This window comes from Cyprinodon variegatus, unplaced genomic scaffold, assembly GCF_000732505.1.
Source record: "Cyprinodon variegatus isolate N-32 unplaced genomic scaffold, C_variegatus-1.0 Scaffold64, whole genome shotgun sequence".
Taxonomy (NCBI): Eukaryota; Metazoa; Chordata; class Actinopteri; order Cyprinodontiformes; family Cyprinodontidae; genus Cyprinodon; species Cyprinodon variegatus.
Window position 1 is genome coordinate 1,154,888 of NW_015150517.1, and position 18,582 is coordinate 1,173,469.

The 18,582-nt window shown below is 36.3% G+C and overlaps 1 protein-coding gene and 2 non-coding genes across 3 annotated transcripts in view; all 3 read right to left on the reverse strand.

Annotated features, from left to right (window-relative positions):
* Window positions 1-1,339: 1,339 nt before the first annotated feature.
* Window positions 1,340-1,427, reverse strand: trnay-gua. Its single transcript is given in 2 exon segments — window positions 1,340-1,375; window positions 1,391-1,427. It is a non-coding gene; the product is annotated as a tRNA-Tyr (tRNA).
* A 2,604-nt stretch (window positions 1,428-4,031) lies between these two features.
* trnay-gua lies at window positions 4,032-4,119 on the reverse strand. Its single transcript is given in 2 exon segments — window positions 4,032-4,067; window positions 4,083-4,119. It is a non-coding gene; the product is annotated as a tRNA-Tyr (tRNA).
* Window positions 4,120-6,355: 2,236 nt separating this feature from the next.
* tmem214 (transmembrane protein 214) overlaps window positions 6,356-18,582 on the reverse strand; it is a 13,922-nt gene continuing 1,695 nt past the window's right edge. Inside the window, exons 2-17 of the mRNA XM_015371756.1 lie at window positions 15,507-15,700; window positions 15,126-15,276; window positions 14,887-15,021; window positions 14,637-14,719; window positions 14,415-14,520; window positions 12,688-12,769; window positions 12,379-12,480; window positions 11,330-11,471; window positions 10,354-10,445; window positions 10,213-10,261; window positions 9,989-10,096; window positions 9,792-9,909; window positions 9,610-9,706; window positions 9,292-9,460; window positions 9,066-9,217; window positions 6,356-7,363 (exon numbers count right to left, since the gene is read on the reverse strand). Coding sequence (XP_015227242.1) covers window positions 7,234-7,363; window positions 9,066-9,217; window positions 9,292-9,460; window positions 9,610-9,706; window positions 9,792-9,909; window positions 9,989-10,096; window positions 10,213-10,261; window positions 10,354-10,445; window positions 11,330-11,471; window positions 12,379-12,480; window positions 12,688-12,769; window positions 14,415-14,520; window positions 14,637-14,719; window positions 14,887-15,021; window positions 15,126-15,276; window positions 15,507-15,700 — 1,910 coding nt within the window. The 3' untranslated portion in view covers window positions 6,356-7,233. The remainder of the gene's footprint in view (window positions 7,364-9,065; window positions 9,218-9,291; window positions 9,461-9,609; window positions 9,707-9,791; window positions 9,910-9,988; window positions 10,097-10,212; window positions 10,262-10,353; window positions 10,446-11,329; window positions 11,472-12,378; window positions 12,481-12,687; window positions 12,770-14,414; window positions 14,521-14,636; window positions 14,720-14,886; window positions 15,022-15,125; window positions 15,277-15,506; window positions 15,701-18,582) is intronic.

Here is an 18,582-nt window from a genome sequence, read left to right on the forward strand (position 1 = left end):
GAATTCTAACTTTAGTGAGCCACAACTAAGGGCTTGATTTCAACTTAGGGACACTATTGGTCTTCAGTTTCATTGGTCTGATGTCATTGGTCCTATAAAAAAATATGCATGCTCGTTTTTTTATGCTTGATGTGAAAATCAGGGTGTATTTCATTTAATGAGAAAAGCAGCATTTCTTGCTACATTTATACAAATTTAATAACCACTACACACACCAGATGCTTATTGTCAATGTTTGAAGCTTTACCGGCTCTAATGAATTTTAAATTAGGAATATTTTCCACTTTGAAAAGGTTTGCTTTTGAGATTACCAGCAACTAAGACAGTAGGTAAATCTGTGCCTATTTAACCAAATATAGTCTAAATATGTCTGTTATATGTGGATTTATCCTGTATTTCCTTTTGAAGATATAGTATATGCAGGTAAGAGGAGATAAAACCCACTCTTATCTTTTAAATGTTCTCTTTGTATCATTAAACACAATTAATAGATTCAAGGGACGCCAAATAAATTTATTTTATTTACATGAGCACTGGAACTAGAAGAGGAACTGACACTGAGCATTTAGAAAATTAACTTCACTCTAGAAGTTGTACATCTAGGCTGTAGCTACTCTGTTTAACCCATTTCATGTATTTTATCTGGGGCTGAAACAATTCAAGGAAGCCGGACTCCAGCGTTCATAGTTGGTGCTTGCTGCACAGGCCTCCATTAAGCGACTGGTGCTGGGCCACTGGGCTGGACCCCCTCTATGACCAATCAGGATCCTTTTCACACTGTCACTGGACCAGCTTATTTTGTGTCTGTGTCTGTCTGGATCGAAGCAGATGACCTCTGTGACCTGCTGTTGGTCCAGGTAGAGAGGCTGACAGAGGGACACCAGGTACTTGGCTCAAACCCGCACCTAGAGCACAGGCATGAGGAATCTAGTGCTGCAGATAATGAATCCAGACAGGAGGAACACCGTTGGTCAAAAGTAACCCCAAAGTTGAGACGTGATTGGTCCACCAGAAGATGAAGCGTTAACCTATTGGTTGTTTTGGGCTTGCTTTTGCTCTCACTTTGTAATGCAAGTTCTCCAGCAGTGTTGACCATAGAAGGAGGTATTGCAGAAACTGTTTAGGTGCCTGATGGTTGCCGGACTTTTCTTCCCTCTTTTGATGTTTTCGGGAAATGTGTTCCATACCAGGCACATGAAAACAACAACAAAAAATATATATATTTTATGCATGTTTGCGTACAACCAAACTATAAATCAAGGTACACTTTTGTGATTTACTTGACTAAAAATATAAAGAAAATAACAACGGTATTTTTATCAGATAAAAAAAAAATTCCTCCTTCGAGCCGGATTCGAACCAGCGACCTAAGGATTACCACAGTCATACTCTACAGTCCTCCGCTCTACCAACTGAGCTATCGAAGGGGACACGAGAAGTGACGTCACTAATGGGAAAATATAGAGTCGGATTCACAGTTTCGGACAGCATTGCTCTCAATATATCGGACGTAACTTTCAGTCATTGTACCTACAGCTGCACACCGACAGAGGCGAGGCTGCAATTGAAAGGTGTAATAAAAAAAATAAATAAATAAAAGGACGGATTTTGGGCTCGAACTGGAAACCGTCCCTTGAAGGACTGGTTTCTGAATAAAAATCAGCCGAGGGCTGATTAGCCATTTAGGACCCGATTTCTGACATGATTATGCAGTGAAAGTCCACTTTATATAATGCCATTATACTGCTGCTGCTACTGCAACTATTACTCCTTACAGTTATTAACTAGACGTTTTTATATATATATATATATATATATAAAAAAAGAATCACTTCTTACTATCAGCAAAACCATTATTTCCTGTTCTCCAGGGGTGAAGCAAGATGGGGGACCAGGGGTGGCCATGGCCACCCTTCGCCACTCATTGGCCACCCCTGTGGCCACCCCTACCATTTTTTCCCTCTAATACAGATGGTGGCAGCAGTAATACTCTCAAGTGGAAAGTTCTAACTTATTTAACATTTTAATTTTCTATATGTAAACAATTAGCTGACAAGGAAAATACTGTGGTTAATTATGCAAATCAATATACTAACATCAAAGATGATAAATACAGAATTCATGCTCTTTTCAGAACTAGATTTTGTGTAATATCGGATAAAGAGAAAACGTGTCTCTGCATGTCATCTGGGAGTCTTCAGTGAAATCAAAGATAAATAACAACTTTAATAAAAACTTATCATATAATCAATTTATTTATTAGTGCTTGTAAATATCAATTTTATGCAGAATGTTTATTGATACAAGTAGGTAAGTAATGACGAGGGAAAAGATTTACGCCCCAGATCTCAAAACTGAAAGAATTCTATCCACTAGACCTTTAATTTAGAAAGCACGGATGTTTAAATATATGCGTCTACTTGTTAGCAAAGGCTTTAGGAAAGTATTGTCTTTATTTAGAAAATATCGATGTTATGCTTAATTAACCCTGAGGTTCTGGCGCCTATCAGCTTTCGGCCACCCCTCAGTGTACATTGATTATTGCCTGGCCACCCTTATAAAAATATTCTGGCTACGCCTCTGCTGTGCAACTTCTGTTGTTTATAAGAGCCGATGTCACCAGTGAATTTCCCCATTGTGAGACTAAGTAATTTCTATCTAATCTGATCAAATCTAGTGAATTCCTCAGACTAAGATTCAGTCTTGATAATATGTTTTGTGTATTATTGATCTAGAAGCCTTAAATCTGATATATTATGAATGCAAAATTACCCTTAAATTCTGGAATCAACTGTAAGAATGATTTTTTTAAAGAAAAAAATATTTCTGTGAACCGCTTCTCAAGATGTATATATGGCATTCTGTTGTTTTTAATACGATGAACAGCCTTTCCATTAGTTCTCATAATTGTAACATACATAGATGTACGTTACTAAACCTCTCAGCCCAATATGTCATGGTTTATAATAAAATTACTCTGTAAAAAAAGCAGTCAATCTATTTCACAATTACTAATTTTTTTTCTGCGTTTAAGAGTCTGTTGGAATTGAAGCAGAGTGAATTCTGTGCATGCTCCCAATGAGGGGATTCAAATTCTGGGGGGGAATAACTACCTTGGCACGACACCTGCTTGCTTGGGCTTGGAATGAGTCACAGGGTACTTAGACAAACTTTATTGTCATTTTGTATACACAGAGTGTATGCAAAATTTCATGTATACAGCTTTCAGTGAATGAAGAGGAGCTTAGCAGTGAAATAAGCATTTCCATTCATAAAGTGCAGCAATAATCAAATGTAAAGAGTGTGGGAGGAAACATGGTGCAAAAAGGATTGATGTGGATGTTCAGAGTACTGCACAAATAAATGAATGTATATGGTGCAAAAATAAAGAAGAAAACATTTCAGTTGAGTTCTATTAGGTTTGATGTTATGCAGAGTCTCGATATCTGACTTGGTTTAGAGTTTTTTCAACTGTTCAACAGTCTGATGGCAGCGGGGGGAAAGCTTTTAAATAACATGCCGGTCCTGCATGGAATGCTGCAAAGCCTCTTCCCAGAGGGCAACAGAGAGAACAGTCCATGGTGGGGGTATGAGGGGTCATTGATGATATTACGGGCTTGGGACATGCAGCACTGGGATAAAATGTCTTTAATGGAGGAAAAGAGGAGCCCCAATGATCTTCTCTGCTGTTCTCACCACTCGTCTCACCTTCTTCCAGTCGGTGCAGACATGCACTTCTGTGCCCTTTTGACCAGTGAGGTGGTGTTTACAGTCCAGGTGAAGGTGTCTGTGATGTGCACCCCCAGGAATTTGGTGCTGCTGACACCTCTACAGCTGAGCTGTTGATGAGCAGTGGAGCATGGTTAGGACGGTTCTTCCTGAAGTTCTTCCTGACGTTCAGGTTCAGGCAGTAATCTCTGCACCAGTACTCAAGGATACGGAGGATATATCGGACCTAAACCTTTGATATTCACGGAACTAACTTGTAAAAAAAAAAATCTCTGGAAATTTTTGGTTTATAAAAAGAGACCTCCTTCGAGCCGGATTCGAACCAGCGACCTAAGGATTTCCACAGTATCACTCTACAGTCCTCCGCTCTACCAACTGAGCTATCGAAGGGGACATGCAATCAGACGTAACTAGTGAACTAATACATTCAATTACAAGAGTTTTCAAACAGAAATGTCTTTATTTATCGGACATATCTTTTAGTTGTTTTACCTACAGAAGCTCCGGAGCAAACAGACGGAAGCGGTTACCAGTTGCTACGTCCCGAGCTTTTACTCATCAATTAGCGAAACTGGTCATCATTTTATAGCGACTCACAGCGATGTGTCCATGTTTCAGTGGCCAATGTCTGGAGGAGTTGCACCCTCTATATCTGGCCTTCACACTACCAACAGTTTGCCGATGCAAGTCTGCTGCCCTGAGTTATGCACTTTTATAGAATTGGCTGAGAGTATTGCGAATTGAATATTCATTTACTTTTTATATATGCAGTTTAAAGGTGGACATCTTTCAGAAGAATAAAACAAAACAAAACAAAAAAAAAACAAGATGCACTTTACTACCAGGGGCGGAGCTAGATGGAGACCAGGGGTAGCCATGGCCACCCTTAGCCAATCATTGACCACCCCTACCATTTCCCCCCCTCTAATAAAGATGGTGGCAGCAGTAATACTCTCAAGTTAAATTTTTTCATGTATTCACAATTTCTTGACAACAAAAACACTGTGGTTAATTATACATATCAATATACTAACATCAAAGATGATAAGTACCGAATTTATGCTTTTTTCAGAACTAGATTTTGTGTTATATGGGGTAAAGAGAAAATTATGTGCATCTGCAAGTCATCTGGGAGTTTTCAGTGAAATCATAGATAANATTGCGCATTGAATATTAATTTTCTTTTTTTTTATATGCAGTTTAAAGGTGGACATCTTTCAGAAGAATAAAAAAAAAACCAAAAAAAAAAAAAACAAGATGCACTTTACTACCAGGGGCGGAGCTAGATGGAGACCAGGGGTAGCCATGGCCACCCCTAGAATTTTTTCCCCCTCTAATAAAGATGGTGGCAGCAGTAATCCTCTCAAGTGGAATTTTTTTTTCATGTATTCATAATTTCTTGACAACAAAAACACTGTGGTTAATTATACATATCAATATACTAACATCAAAGATGATAAGTACAGAATTTATGCTCTTTTCAGAACTAGATTTTGTGTTATATGGGGTAAAGAGAAAATTATGTGCATCTGCAAGTCATCTGGGAGTTTTCAGTGAAATCATAGATAACTATTTTAATAAAAATGTATAAAATAATAAATTTATGAAGATAATATTACTTGTAAATATCAAATCTATGCAGAATGATTATCGATAAAAGTAGGTAAGTAATGACAATGGAAAAGATGCTTGCCCCAGAACTCAAACCTGAAAGTGTTGTATCCACTATACCTTTTATCTAGAAAGTAGATATATGCTTCTATTTATTGTTAGCAAAGGCTGTAGGAAAGTGCAGTTAATCTTCATGGATTTCATTCAATTTCAGTGTACATTGGTTATTGCCTGGCCACCCTTATAAAAATGTTCTAGCTACGACTCTGCGTGTAAGGAACACAAAATGCAGCAACCCCTCATACTAAAAGCCAGGGATAGATATTAGTTCTATAATAAATAGAAATAAACACATCCCAGGGACGGCCATGGGATGTGTAACTTTAAAAGGCTTTAACTGTACACATTGGTGTTTACCTAAAAAAAAAAAACAGGATCTAATTTTCTTTATACTTTTGGATTAGCATGGAAGCAAGACATGCTCAGCTGTAAAAGACCATAAAGCATTACATTGCATGAATATGAAGCTTTCTGCCACCAATTGGCACTAGCATAAGCACACGTTTACATACATAAAATTCATCCATACATGTAAGACTTTTACCTGAATCAAACGTGTTGTGGACTCAGGACAGCACAGCTGGAATAACTTGTTCATGTAAGCTACAGTTATTTGCCACCAAAAGATTGGAATATTAAATTGGACTTTGCCCTGTGACTGTCCACCAAAATATTCACCAGTCCTTGTTATAGGCTATTAAATAGTTGACCCTGTAATCTGATGAGAAAACTTCAAACATGTTGGCTATTTTAGTCCATTCATGTTTTTCCTTTAAAAAAAAAAAATATATATATTACCAGAAATTGGTGATTAGTTAATTCTTAACATTACTTTTATTTTGTAATGCACGTTGTAGTCACAACAGGCTAATAACAGTAAATACTCAGTTTCCAGCGATGACACAATCTAGAGCTTTAGAAAAATGTGAAACCTTGGATTAATGCGAAACATGACATTCAGTTTGAAGTCTTTATTACAAATGATTTTCATCACAAATTAAGACACTGGTTGCTGCCAAAGTCATCCAATCTGCTGCACAAAGGACCTTTACTGAAAAAACATTGAAATGTTGCCTTTTATCCTCATGTTTCAGAGTAAAACTAGATGTCGGCACAGAATCGCTCATGAGCCAAGACTTCAGTTACTCAGGACTTCGCTTTGACTAGAAGTTGAGGAACTGAAGTATAGACAGGACTGATAAAAAAAAAGAAAAAAAAAAGAGGGAAATGAAAGAATAAAAATAGTTTTGGACAAATGTAGGTGTTTTCTGATAAATATCCATATTTCCACAGGTGAAATAAATAATCCTGCAAGTGTGAAAACAGTTCACATTTCCATTGATGAAAGCATGACAGAGCAGATATAAAGTCTTCCTGATTTTTACCGATTAAAGGGTTATTTTTCTGACCCTTTACCAGGTTTCCTTAGAACATGTTTAAATAAAAATGCATACAAGTCTACAAACCTGGATTTTTTTCATGTATATATATAAATTACATTTGATCCTAAACGGGTAAAGAAACTCCTGGAACTTGCAGTAGAAAAAAGGGAGAGAAAAACTACAACTCCACATCCAGCAGTGACAAAGAGATTGGTAGAAACATGTATACAACAGCAGACCGGCTCATAAAATTTATTAAGAAAACAGGACATAAGTCTTTCTGAAGGAGTTGGTTGTCCTTCTGAAGGGGACGATCATGGCTTCAGAGGAGCCCCATGCGCTGAGATGCAGCTTCAAGTTGGGCCAGAGTGTGTTTGTGTGTGTGTACTGCATCTATTCGCACACACTCAGTATTTATATTGCATGAGTAAATTAGTCCAATTCTGTCGGGTTATCCAGCTCGCGTCAGCAGCTCCTGAGCCCATGTCTTGATGGCTGATGTTGTGTGCTGCAGCAGCTGCCATGTTGAGTTTGTGAAGTAAAGGGCGTGTCCCTGTAGACACGACACAGACACCTCTCCACTACAGGGAACAAAATAAGGGTTAATACAAATAAAAGACAAGCAATGATGCTACATTTAATAAATAGAAATGAGAATTGATAATCAGATCTGCAAAAAGCCTTATAAAAAAAAAACAAACAGGAAATATCCCCCATCATTTATTACTGTTGATCTCGCTCTGCTTTAATTACTTGTAGTTTATTTAAGGATATTCAGGGAGAAATAGTTCATTGTACAAAAACTACTACATTTATGAAGAAGGAACAAGTCTCTTCTTCTGTACTTTAGCTCTAAATTGTTGCCATCTCTTTTTCACTCTGGATTTCCAGCTAGATAAATATGCTACAAAGTTAATTTCATCTCAGTAAGCAATTCTTTTACGACACAGTCTATTTTTATTTTGAATTCCATTTTTATAGTTTTGTTGGTAATGAGTGAACCTAAATTCTTCCATTTACTTTGCCACTTCTACATCTGAATTTCCTTAATATAGGACAATAAAATATATTTTCATTTTTCTTATGCTTTCTGATTATTATTTGATATAAATCTTAATTTTTTCACTGCCATCAATAAAGGTCAAAGATTTGTGCATCTCAATAAGAAATTACCGGATAATTAAAATCTTCATTATTCCAAAACATATTTTCAAAGTGCAGTCAGTTTTTTTATGTTTTGATTGACATTTATTGTTATAATTGTTTTGAATATGAAGCATTTGCTTAAAGGGGAACAGCGTTTTTTTTTTTGTTTGTTTGTTTTTTACATTGGGCCCTTGATTTTTCGTTATTACATCATGTTCTACTCACCCATATGAGTTTTGTGTCATTTGGAGCTGTTCTGAAGATATTCGGTTAGATTATATCAAAGTAACGTCTTCCTATGAGCAACGAGTTGAAGGCACAAACTAAACTGTTAATAATTTATTCATAACATGTAGGCGAATCACTGTCCCCCAGAGATCCGTCATTATATTTTTTATATGTATATTTAAAAAAAAAAAAAAGTGGAGTGTGTATGACGTCATCCGCGCGCCGGACTGGAGTTGTGACAGGCAGCCAGGGCCACAGGCGGCTACGCTCTACCCCTTATATTCATTCCGCTAGCTGATCTGAATCGCTCAATTCCATTTGGCGAACGAGATCATCAGTGGTAGTAGCACTAGACATCTTCCAGGCATGTGAGTAAAACTAGCAGCAGTTCAGTGGACAGGATGAATGAATGGTAGCCGGCGCGCGGATGACGTCATACACACTCCGCTTTGTTTAAAAAATATATATATAAAAATAAATAACCGTGGAGGTCTGGGAGACAGTGATTCACCTACATTTTATGAATGCCAGGGTACCATAAATGAAAAATTATGAACAGTTTAGTTTGTGCCTTCAAGTCGTTGCTCATAGAAAGACGTTACTTAGATATAACCTAACGGAATATCTTCGAAACAGCTCTAAATGACACAAAACTAATATGGGTGAGTAGAACATGATGTAATAACGTAAAATCAAGGGGCCAATGTAAAAAAACAGTGTTCCCCTTTAACTTATACTAGGCAGTTTTGGGTGTAAATAAAAATCTAAAAGCAAAGTTACAAGTGCTAGATGGTTGCAACAGTAGATAAATTTTCACAGTGTTACTGTCTACCTTATGACTATAAAACTAATTTTAGTTCTTAAGAAAACCTAGTAGTGTTTTAAAAAGCTGCATTTTTAGGTACTGACTTGCAAGAGTCCTGCAGGTTGGTCCACGCTCGTTGTAAAAGATGATATATGTAGGTCAGAGCTGGGAGAACGTAGTTCTGATGGATGGAGATGAGTAGTTCTTTTAAATACGCCAAGGCATGGAACACGCTGTCTGGAGTGTTGGTGTTCACCTGAAAAAACACAGTTTCAGCAACAGTCTCCGCTACAAATATCAAACCAAAGTTCAACGTAGATATCATTTTACCCATTCGATGACCAGCGGTGTTGTTTCTCTGACCCAGAGGATAAACCGTGAGGTGTTTTCAGAAATGACGCCAGCTGCGACTTTGCTTTTCTCCACACCTTGTTCCATGATTGGCCCCAACACCCGCACACACTCAGAGTAATAATAAGGAGTGTTTTTCTCCAACCAGCTGCAACAGAAAATAAATAAATTACATGGCTGTTATAAAAGCTGCCAGTTATTTTAGTATTCGAGGTTAACCGTATCTAGGTCACAGACTAACTAAAAGGGCCAAATTTGAGAAAAATAATGCAGCACATGATGAGCATGAGGTCGTACCTGAAGCCCTGCTTTGTGTAGATGGTTATTTTGCCCCAGGCCTGCTGAGACACGGCTGTGACTCCCGAGCTGCGAAGATACTTGGCCGTGGTGGAATCTGAAACACAACTATAGTTACAGCAACAAGCCTCTTGGGAAGTGTGCAGAATGAAATAAAAACGAGAAGCTCTGCTGATTCACACCTGAGACTGAACCGTGAGACCTGATGTCATGGGCAATGAAGCCTGCAGCAAACACCAGCAGAACCAAGAGCAGTTTGGACCAGGGGAACCCGTGGCCACGCATCTTCACCTGGAGATTCTGGAAACAAAACAGCATCTTATTTCCATCCGTCACACAAACAACTTTTCTATAACTAAGGTTTTTTTTCTTATCTCACCTGACACAGGCTATTGCAGTCTTGAAGGTCTTGAGATTCGTTTGCGTCTCTCATTTCCTCATTGGTCACTCTAAAAGATTGGATTGTTTCTTCAAGGTTCTTCCGCAACTATGCATCAAAAGTGGAGCAAAGAATAATTAGCATGTAAAAGAACAAACTGATGAATATTTTTCAGGAAGGTTAGCTCAGTTTATGAACCATCATGTTTTGAAACAGAAAATTACCTTTGGTGGCAGAGTGTTCCATGACTTTAATAAGTGGTTTAACAGCAGACTTCAAGTGACAAGGGAAAGTTAGAATTAGAACAAACCAAAACAAATGTACAGAATCAGTTTTAGCTTGTCTATGAGAGGTTTCATATTTACCTAGACTGGGGTAAATGCTTTGTGTAGAGCTGTCTCCACACTCCAAGACTCTGAACATCCACACACAAACACTCTGTCATACTGCTGAGCAGCTGCAGGAAACAAGAACACAGGATTTTATTAGTCAATTAACTAAACAGTTTACCTTCACAAATCCAGCTAAACCAGTTAGCATTCAGGAAGATTGTAAATTAAATAGAAAAATAATTGATATATACACAGTACATGAATGACTTGGATTGCTATTTATCAATTGCTCATTGAAACTCTTGTTAGTTAACAAATTAACTAATCAAGTAAGAAAATATAAACATTTGCCATTCAAGTTCTTCACTTTTAAACAAGCTCTAAGCACAACTCCCCAAGTGGCAAAGGTTGATCTTTAAATGGTTCAAATTTGGTGGGAAAAATTATTTTATCTGCAGTTAAGCACATTTTTCAGTCTGATCATTAATTGGTTAATTGGTAAACTGTCAACAAATTAATCCAATGTAATAATAATAATGCATATTTTCTCCTACATGTTTTTATTAGGTACAATTCATTTAAAAGGTGCATTAAATGAAGTTCTAAATGTTTTTAGGAAATTCACTATAAGCATTTCCTTTATATTATCTGGGGGAATAAAATGACTAATTACCAGATTAACTAATAGCTCCATCCTTGATATGCAAGGTTGCTTACAAAACTGCATAATGTCAAACTCTTTCTCTCTGAATATAATAAATACTAAAGGCACAAATTAATTATGGTGTGAATTAGTAAATAAACTACATGTTTTCGGAAAAATCCAGACCAGTCAAAGATTAAAAAATCATCTTTTGGAACAATAAGATTACAGCCAAAACAAAATAAATTAAGCCTCTACTTTGCCTTCAAACCAATAATGAAAAAAATTCCAAATTATATTATTATTATTTTTTAAATAGTTCTTTATATGGGCTACCGTTTTAGCAGCACAGTTGTGGTTCCTTACCTCTCTCTTCATGTCGTCTGGACAGTGAGGCGTAGCCCTAGACAGGAAAGACGGCAGGTACGTGTGCAGCGTGCTCTCTGGTTTGGCTCCAAATGCCAGGACTTTAAGTCGAGGATACAAACACCTCAGCTGCTCCTGTAAACTGTACGAAAACTGACTGTTTATTATCTTTGTTTTGACAGAAAGAAAAACTACTCTAAATTCTAAATGACAAATTTGGAGCGGCATTTAAGCCACTTAAGAACATTAAAAATATATAAAACGAACCAAACATTTAGATAGGTTTAAAATCAAATAAACCTTTTTTCATATGGTATGACTGTATATTATTTTCTAATGTATGAGGACAATCCAAGACAACCACTTCTACATGACTGTAAATAGTAAATGTAGCCATTTTTCACAGCAGATGTCATGGAAAGAAAAACATAAAACGACACTGGTGATCTTTGAGCATCAGATATCTAAAGGAAGCCAGCTTGATATGGCGCTCTGGAGAAAAGTAAATCAACCTTATCAGAGGAAGGCTCTGTTTCCACTCTGAATTCCCATATTCAAGTCAAAAATACTTTATTAATCCAAAAGGAAAATTAAATATTGTAATAGACTAAAAGCTGATTTAGGAAGAACAAAATAAAAACAGATGATATGCAAACGAGCATCACTTCTAAGGGGTCCTGAACCAAATCTAATAGTTGATATACACACATAACCTGTTAAAGTCTTCACTGTCAAATATGTAAAATATATTTCATGGAGTAGAATATAATTAAAAATGTTTTTATTTCAGTGACACATTATGCAGATTAATTACTCACATTCATATTTTCAAGCCATTATTCTGTTTATCGTGATAATTTTCTGAAAGCTGATTGAAACAGAACAATGATTAGAATTGCACATTGGACCCATAAAAATTGATTATGACTTATGTGTTGATTCATGAAAAGTAGGCTGATATCTGCTGTAGGCTGTAGTTAGGTTGAGCAAAAATGCAGTGAAAGAGGTTTTAAGGATCGGTTTAAAGGGTTAGCATTAGTTTGTGTTACCTGGGTGACAGGGCGTTCTTGGGCATGAAAGCAAAATCAAGCAAAGGAAAAAACTCTTTAGGACCCAGGATGCCAAATCCTTTGGTTAGGTTTGTATGAAGTCTAAAAAAAGAGGAAAATTAAATGTTTAAAACCCAACAATCCAAATACGGAAGGTTACATGTAAATACTTTAATATGCATTTTTTTCATTTTGAATTTGCTATAAGTAGAAAACGTGTAAAACTTGTAAAATCTAAAAATGATGAGATTGACAATAAATCTGTTTATGGTTAAATCAATTCTAAAAGATTTTATCTGACAAACTTACAGCAGAAGCCTCTCCAGATAGGCGATGGCGTATGCTGACAATGACTTTATCCCCAGCACAGGAAGCATAATACCCAGCCACACTGCAGCGCAAAACAGAAAAAAACAAACATGCTTCAACATTTTAGCACCAACTGACTAAACAAAGAAAACCTTTTTTAAACCATGTTATTTTTTTTAGCATAAAGATAAAACGCAGAGACCATGATGATCCATTCGTGTTTTTACAAAGTTTCCTTTCCTTCAGAAGAAGAAAATCTCCCTTCTAATGTTTTTATTTTTAAGATCAAGGCCATTATTCCGTCTAAAATTGCAAGAATGTTTCTGAGGCTGCAATCTGCAGACGGAGAGCCTGTCTCAATAAATATAACCCAGTGTTGGAATGATGCTCTAGTGAGGCTGTTTACTCCAGTGAACCCTGACCCAAAACTTCTGCAACTATATTTTATTGAGAAACGGGGCCCATAAATCAAACATTTCCCAATCTGTTCTTATCCAGTGCACTAAAATTACTTCTCCATAGTTTACCAGCTAACTGAATTACAATGTGTAGCAGTAGGTGTTTAACCCATGAATTAACAAGGTGTAAAAACTATTACAGCAGCAGCATTTCTACCCATCTTTAGAGTCCCACTCCCCGCAGCATGATGCTGCCCCCACCGTGTTTGAAAGTGGAAATAGTTCTGTTCAGGGTGATGCGCAGTATTTGATTTATGCAACACAGAGCATTTTGCATGTGGAACAGCTAAGAGTTTCACTTTGCTATTTTTGGACCAGAGTCTTTTTTTCACCTTTTTGAGGCTTCAACTTAAAAGTTTATAGCAAACTAAGAACAGATTATTATAGTTTTATGTAAATACTGGCCAACTTCTTACATTACTGACAGCTGTCGTGTCAAAGGAAAGTTGGTTGCTATAGATTTCTGTTGAGGATAACAAATTTACTGACAGCTGATTTTCTAGTTTTATTGACAAAAAAATATATCAAAATTTTTTCTTCATTTGTTAGCAATTTTGATACCAATATCTATATCAGTCCCCATATTGAAGGTCGGGCGTAAAAAAGGAGTTGATCCATAGTGGCAGATCTACTTGTCTATTTCTATAAGAAATTGAAATTAGGTAAAACATTTATTGAACAGCAAAACAGGTTTACCTCTTTATAGGCATCTATTTATGATTTAATAAGTACAATAAATCAATTTATTAAATTTATTGTTAATTTTGGAAAAATCTGGAAAACTCTTTGGGCTCATAGTGACACCAGGTAAACTCTTTTTGTCCTTAGATGTCTACTTATAACTGATAAGCTAGCCCCCATATGATACCACTAGCTGTTACATTTAGTGCTTTTTATGTTCAGTTTGTTATAAAACATGATTATTTTACCAGAATGTTTCACAGCTTTAATTAAGGTCACTTCCCATAGAGAATGAGTGGAAACAAAGCTAGCTTTTGAATTATACGCTCATATACATCATACCCCCCCTTATAATGGCCTCTTAAAAATAAATAGAAATGACAATAAAGTTACAGCAAACACAGCTGTGGTATCAGGATCTCCATATTCAAGTATCGGAATTAGATTGGAAGAAGAAAAGAGGACTGATGCATCCCCGGTAATATAAAATAAGATCCCTGGGATATGAATGTTTTTGTAAGGCATAATAAATATTGGTGGCTTCATATACAAACATTGTTTCTCCCCGCTAAGCTGATAGATTCTTACCTCTTAAGCCCTGACTGAGATCATAGAACCCAGCTTGACCCAAAGCCCACATGATTGTCAGACATTTCACTGGACGATTCTGAACAGATCGCAATAACTCCAGATACTGGAGAGACAGAAAGAAAAGGAGGAGACACGTTATTTCAAGATCGTTACAAAAAACAAGCACTACTGTATAACAAATAAGAGCAGTAGACCTGCTGGACTGAAGGTGATACTAACCTCTGATAAGTTCTGGGTGGCTATCTTAGGTTTGTCCTGTAGCACTGCCTGAATACAAACTCTGTATCCATGAAGAAAAGCCCCTGGACACAAAACAAAAAAGATTATATTCTGGGTACTTTAAAATGTGCTGTTCTCTATTTGCCTCAATCTTTAATGACAGCTTTCTTTCCATTTAGCTATCACTTCTATAAAATTCACCTGGGCTGTAAAAGGTCATAAGAGAAGGATAATGAGCCTTTAGGTGTACCTGGCTGTCTGTCCAGCTCCCTGAGCATTGTGTAAACACAGTAGTCAAAGAAATCAGGCAGAACATTGCTGCAACGTCCAATGAGGCCTTTGATAACGGCCCTCAGCTCTTTTCCTATAAGGCAATATGGATAGTCTGGGGTAAAAGGGAAATGAGAGATAATAAATCTGTTATAAATACAGGGAAATATTAACAATCATACAGAGTATAGAGAAAGCAGGAGGATGGATTCTGCTGACCGTGAGAATAGCTGCTAAGTGTTGGCCCGTTGTCTGGGGCGGTCAGTTTGAGGTTCAGGTATCCTGCCAGGTCTTTAACCCAGACTGATGGGTTTTCTGGGAACAGGGACTGACTGTGAGCCAACTGCTGCTTCAGGTCCCCAATATCCAGCTAAAATAAAATTCAAGCATGTATTCTCAGAAACAAGACGCCCATTGAAAAACAAGTTTATCAAGTGATGCTTTGCGGTGAAAACATTTTCAAAGCAGCTTTGTTTCTGCATGTTTTCAAGGCAATATGGAAATCCTTTTTTAGTTCATCAAATGTGTTTAATCGGTGTGTTAAATTATGAGTTTCACCAAAACACCAAAAATTCTTGATAAAAAAAAATGTTTACTTACAGCTTTGAATGCTTCCTCCAGAGTTTTGTAAGTTGTAGATGTGGCTGTATTGCTAGACTGAGATTTCTTAGATGGTTTATTTGATGACGACTTCTTGCTCTGAGGCTCGGCTGGTGGAGGAACCTGCTCCTTGTTCTGCTTCTTTCCCACCTTCTCAAAACCGTCGAACAGCGTCTCAGACATCTTCAAGGGCGCTGAGGAGGAACAAGGCAGCAGTAGTTTATATAACTGTGGCAGCTCTCTGAGAATCTCTTCTTCATGAATATTGCCCCATTGTAGTGAAAATCGAATCACTGATTATATTTTTTTTCCCCCAGCCCCTTTCTTTATTCCTCCCATCTGCCCTACTTTCATGGCTTACATAATATGGTTTTGGCATTCTGAAGAAAATTTATGAAACTTTCATAGCAAAACCTACAAAAAACAGTCTGTTGCAACAGAGAGAGATAGACCCTGAGTCATTTTCCTCCCTTTATAAGCAGTTCTTGTCATTTTGGAAGCTCTTTGCGCATCGTTAAAAATGACTGCAATCCAACTGCCTTTTGGAGATCTGGCCAAATTGACAAAAAGTTGAATTAAACGTGAGGAAGAAAGCATCAAAGGGATGTTGTTCTGTTTTATCTGTTTTTATCCCCTGATTATCTTGAACATACTTAAATTTAGAAAGACAGAATCTTTTAGAAATCAGATAACAATAAAGGGTCTGAATCAAGTTGAGAAAACACAGACACTTCTGTTTACAGCAAGCACTGCTTAGATTTCTGATACCCAATAAAATAAGTATTTCTAAGAGCTTAAAATGCAAATCCAAAATGTTGTTTTTTGTTTAAAAACAAAAACCCTGTTTAACAGCAACGTCCCACATGTGCTATAACATTGCTTCTCCTCCAAATCTATTTACAATCACTCACTGCAGGAAAAAAACATTTTTAAATGCTGGTTTTAATTTTCTTCATATTACAGTTCCTACACTAATACTGCAAAATCTGCCTAAATGGGTATGACAGCTTCAGGCTTTCAAAACAAAACTGACAAATAAATAAATCTCTTCATATCTCAGAACATAAGCCATTAAAAAACTAGGCTTAAATGTAAATAGTTTGTGGCTTTTAAGTCTGTTGTAACAAAACTTCACTTAGCTTTCTATAAAGGTCTAAAAAAAGCTTTTGAGGGTGTCTATTATTTAACACCAAACTGTTTCATAACACACCTACTGTAGGAAGGTTTTCTTTTTTAAGAGATTCTATTGTGGACGGTTTCAGATTCAAATCTATCTGCAGTAGAAGCATATGCCAAAAAAAGACAACAAACAAAAACTATGTGGATAAGACCTTTTAAAGTATCAGGAATAATTAGGTAAACAGGGTGCAAAATAATCTTTGAGAGAAACTGTGAAACAACATACCTAAATATTATCAAAGATGTTGTGATCTCAAAATGTTTTAGAAGTCATTCAGGACTGAGTAGACTTGTGAGGAACAAAGTCTGTTTTTTCAGCAACAAAATTTAAATCTTTTAGTTCAACTTAATGACCGATTATTTTAAATATAGAACAGAAGAAAAAATAAATAACAATGACAACCCATCACAAAGAGTCTCATGACCAAAAGCTGAAAGCCATTATGAGAGTTAGCTGATCACTTTGTAAAAACACAAAACTGCAGAGAAACTTTGCTGTTGTTTAGTCTAGATTCAGGACTAATTACTTTTTAACAAAAATATTACCTTAATGGCAAAACCTTAACAGAGTCTCCCCGTTACAGTAGGCTGGTTTTGTTTACTGAACATCTGGACTTTGGATGGGGTGACTCATTGATAAAAACAGAACATAAACAGATCACAAGGTCAAGACTACATTGGTCAGATCCTTAGATAGACCATAATATCTGAGACCATCTGAAGGAGGACCCCCCCCCAAAATTAGGTTAACATACTAAGTTAACATTGGAAAATGACCCATAATAATAAGCAGAGATCAACTGATACAGTGTTTTTAAGGCCAAAGCTGATAGTTTATTTAGACATCAGTCTAACCGATCCCCGATATGTGCAGCAGATTTTTGTAAGCCGATATTTTTCTGTTCTTTCCTCCATTAAGGTGATAAAATTTACAAATGTATAAAAAAATCTACAATATTTGCAATTAAAAAAAACATTCATCAACATGTCAAACAACACATTAATGGATAGCAAATGGAGATTCACATGCTTTCAAGGAATGGCTGAGAACACGTAGCTCACTTTCCAATAGGTTTCAAATACAGAAAATACTGGGACTTCAACATAGCTCTGTACTCCCAGTCAAACCAGTAATCCAGCTAAAGACTTTCAAACTTAAATACCTTTGAACTCAAAAATAAAAAGAAGTACAACAGAATATGTAGTTGTTAAATAGCATTTATTTATCTTTCTAAAGCATCGACTATTTACCAGCTAGATATTCAATAATAGTGTTTTGTACATTTTAAATCATTCAAAAATGTTTATTTGACAAAATTTCAAGCTCGAGCACAAAATTCTGCAAAATGTGTTGAGCTTTTATATCCTTTGAGCCTACAGCAGAGAAACATGTCAGTGAATAAGATGTTAACAATAACAAGCAGTGAAAATGGCTGGAATGTCATGATGATAAAAATGAAGAAAGACTGTTGAGAAAATCTAGCTATTTGCAATCAGGACAGTTATTTCTAAATTTCCACAGCATAAGGGGAAAGTCATATCTTGCAAAACTAATGTTTTCAGTCAATATATCACACCACCAGAAAGTACTTCAGTATAGTTTGATCCTCAGATCAATTTATTTAAGAAAAATTACAGCATTGGCTTTAGAGTGGCTTAAAATGTATACGGTATATATACAGAAGTGTCAAGTAACAAAGTACAAACACTTTGTTTGTTACTGTACTTAAGTACACTTTTTAGGTATTTATACTTTACTCCAATACTTATTTTTCCTCCTACTTCTGACTTCTACTCATTACATTTTTACACAAGTATCTATACTTTCTATTCCTTACATTTTTAAAACAAACGTTACTCGTTACTCTTGGCTTCGGTTTAATGTTTATAAATATTT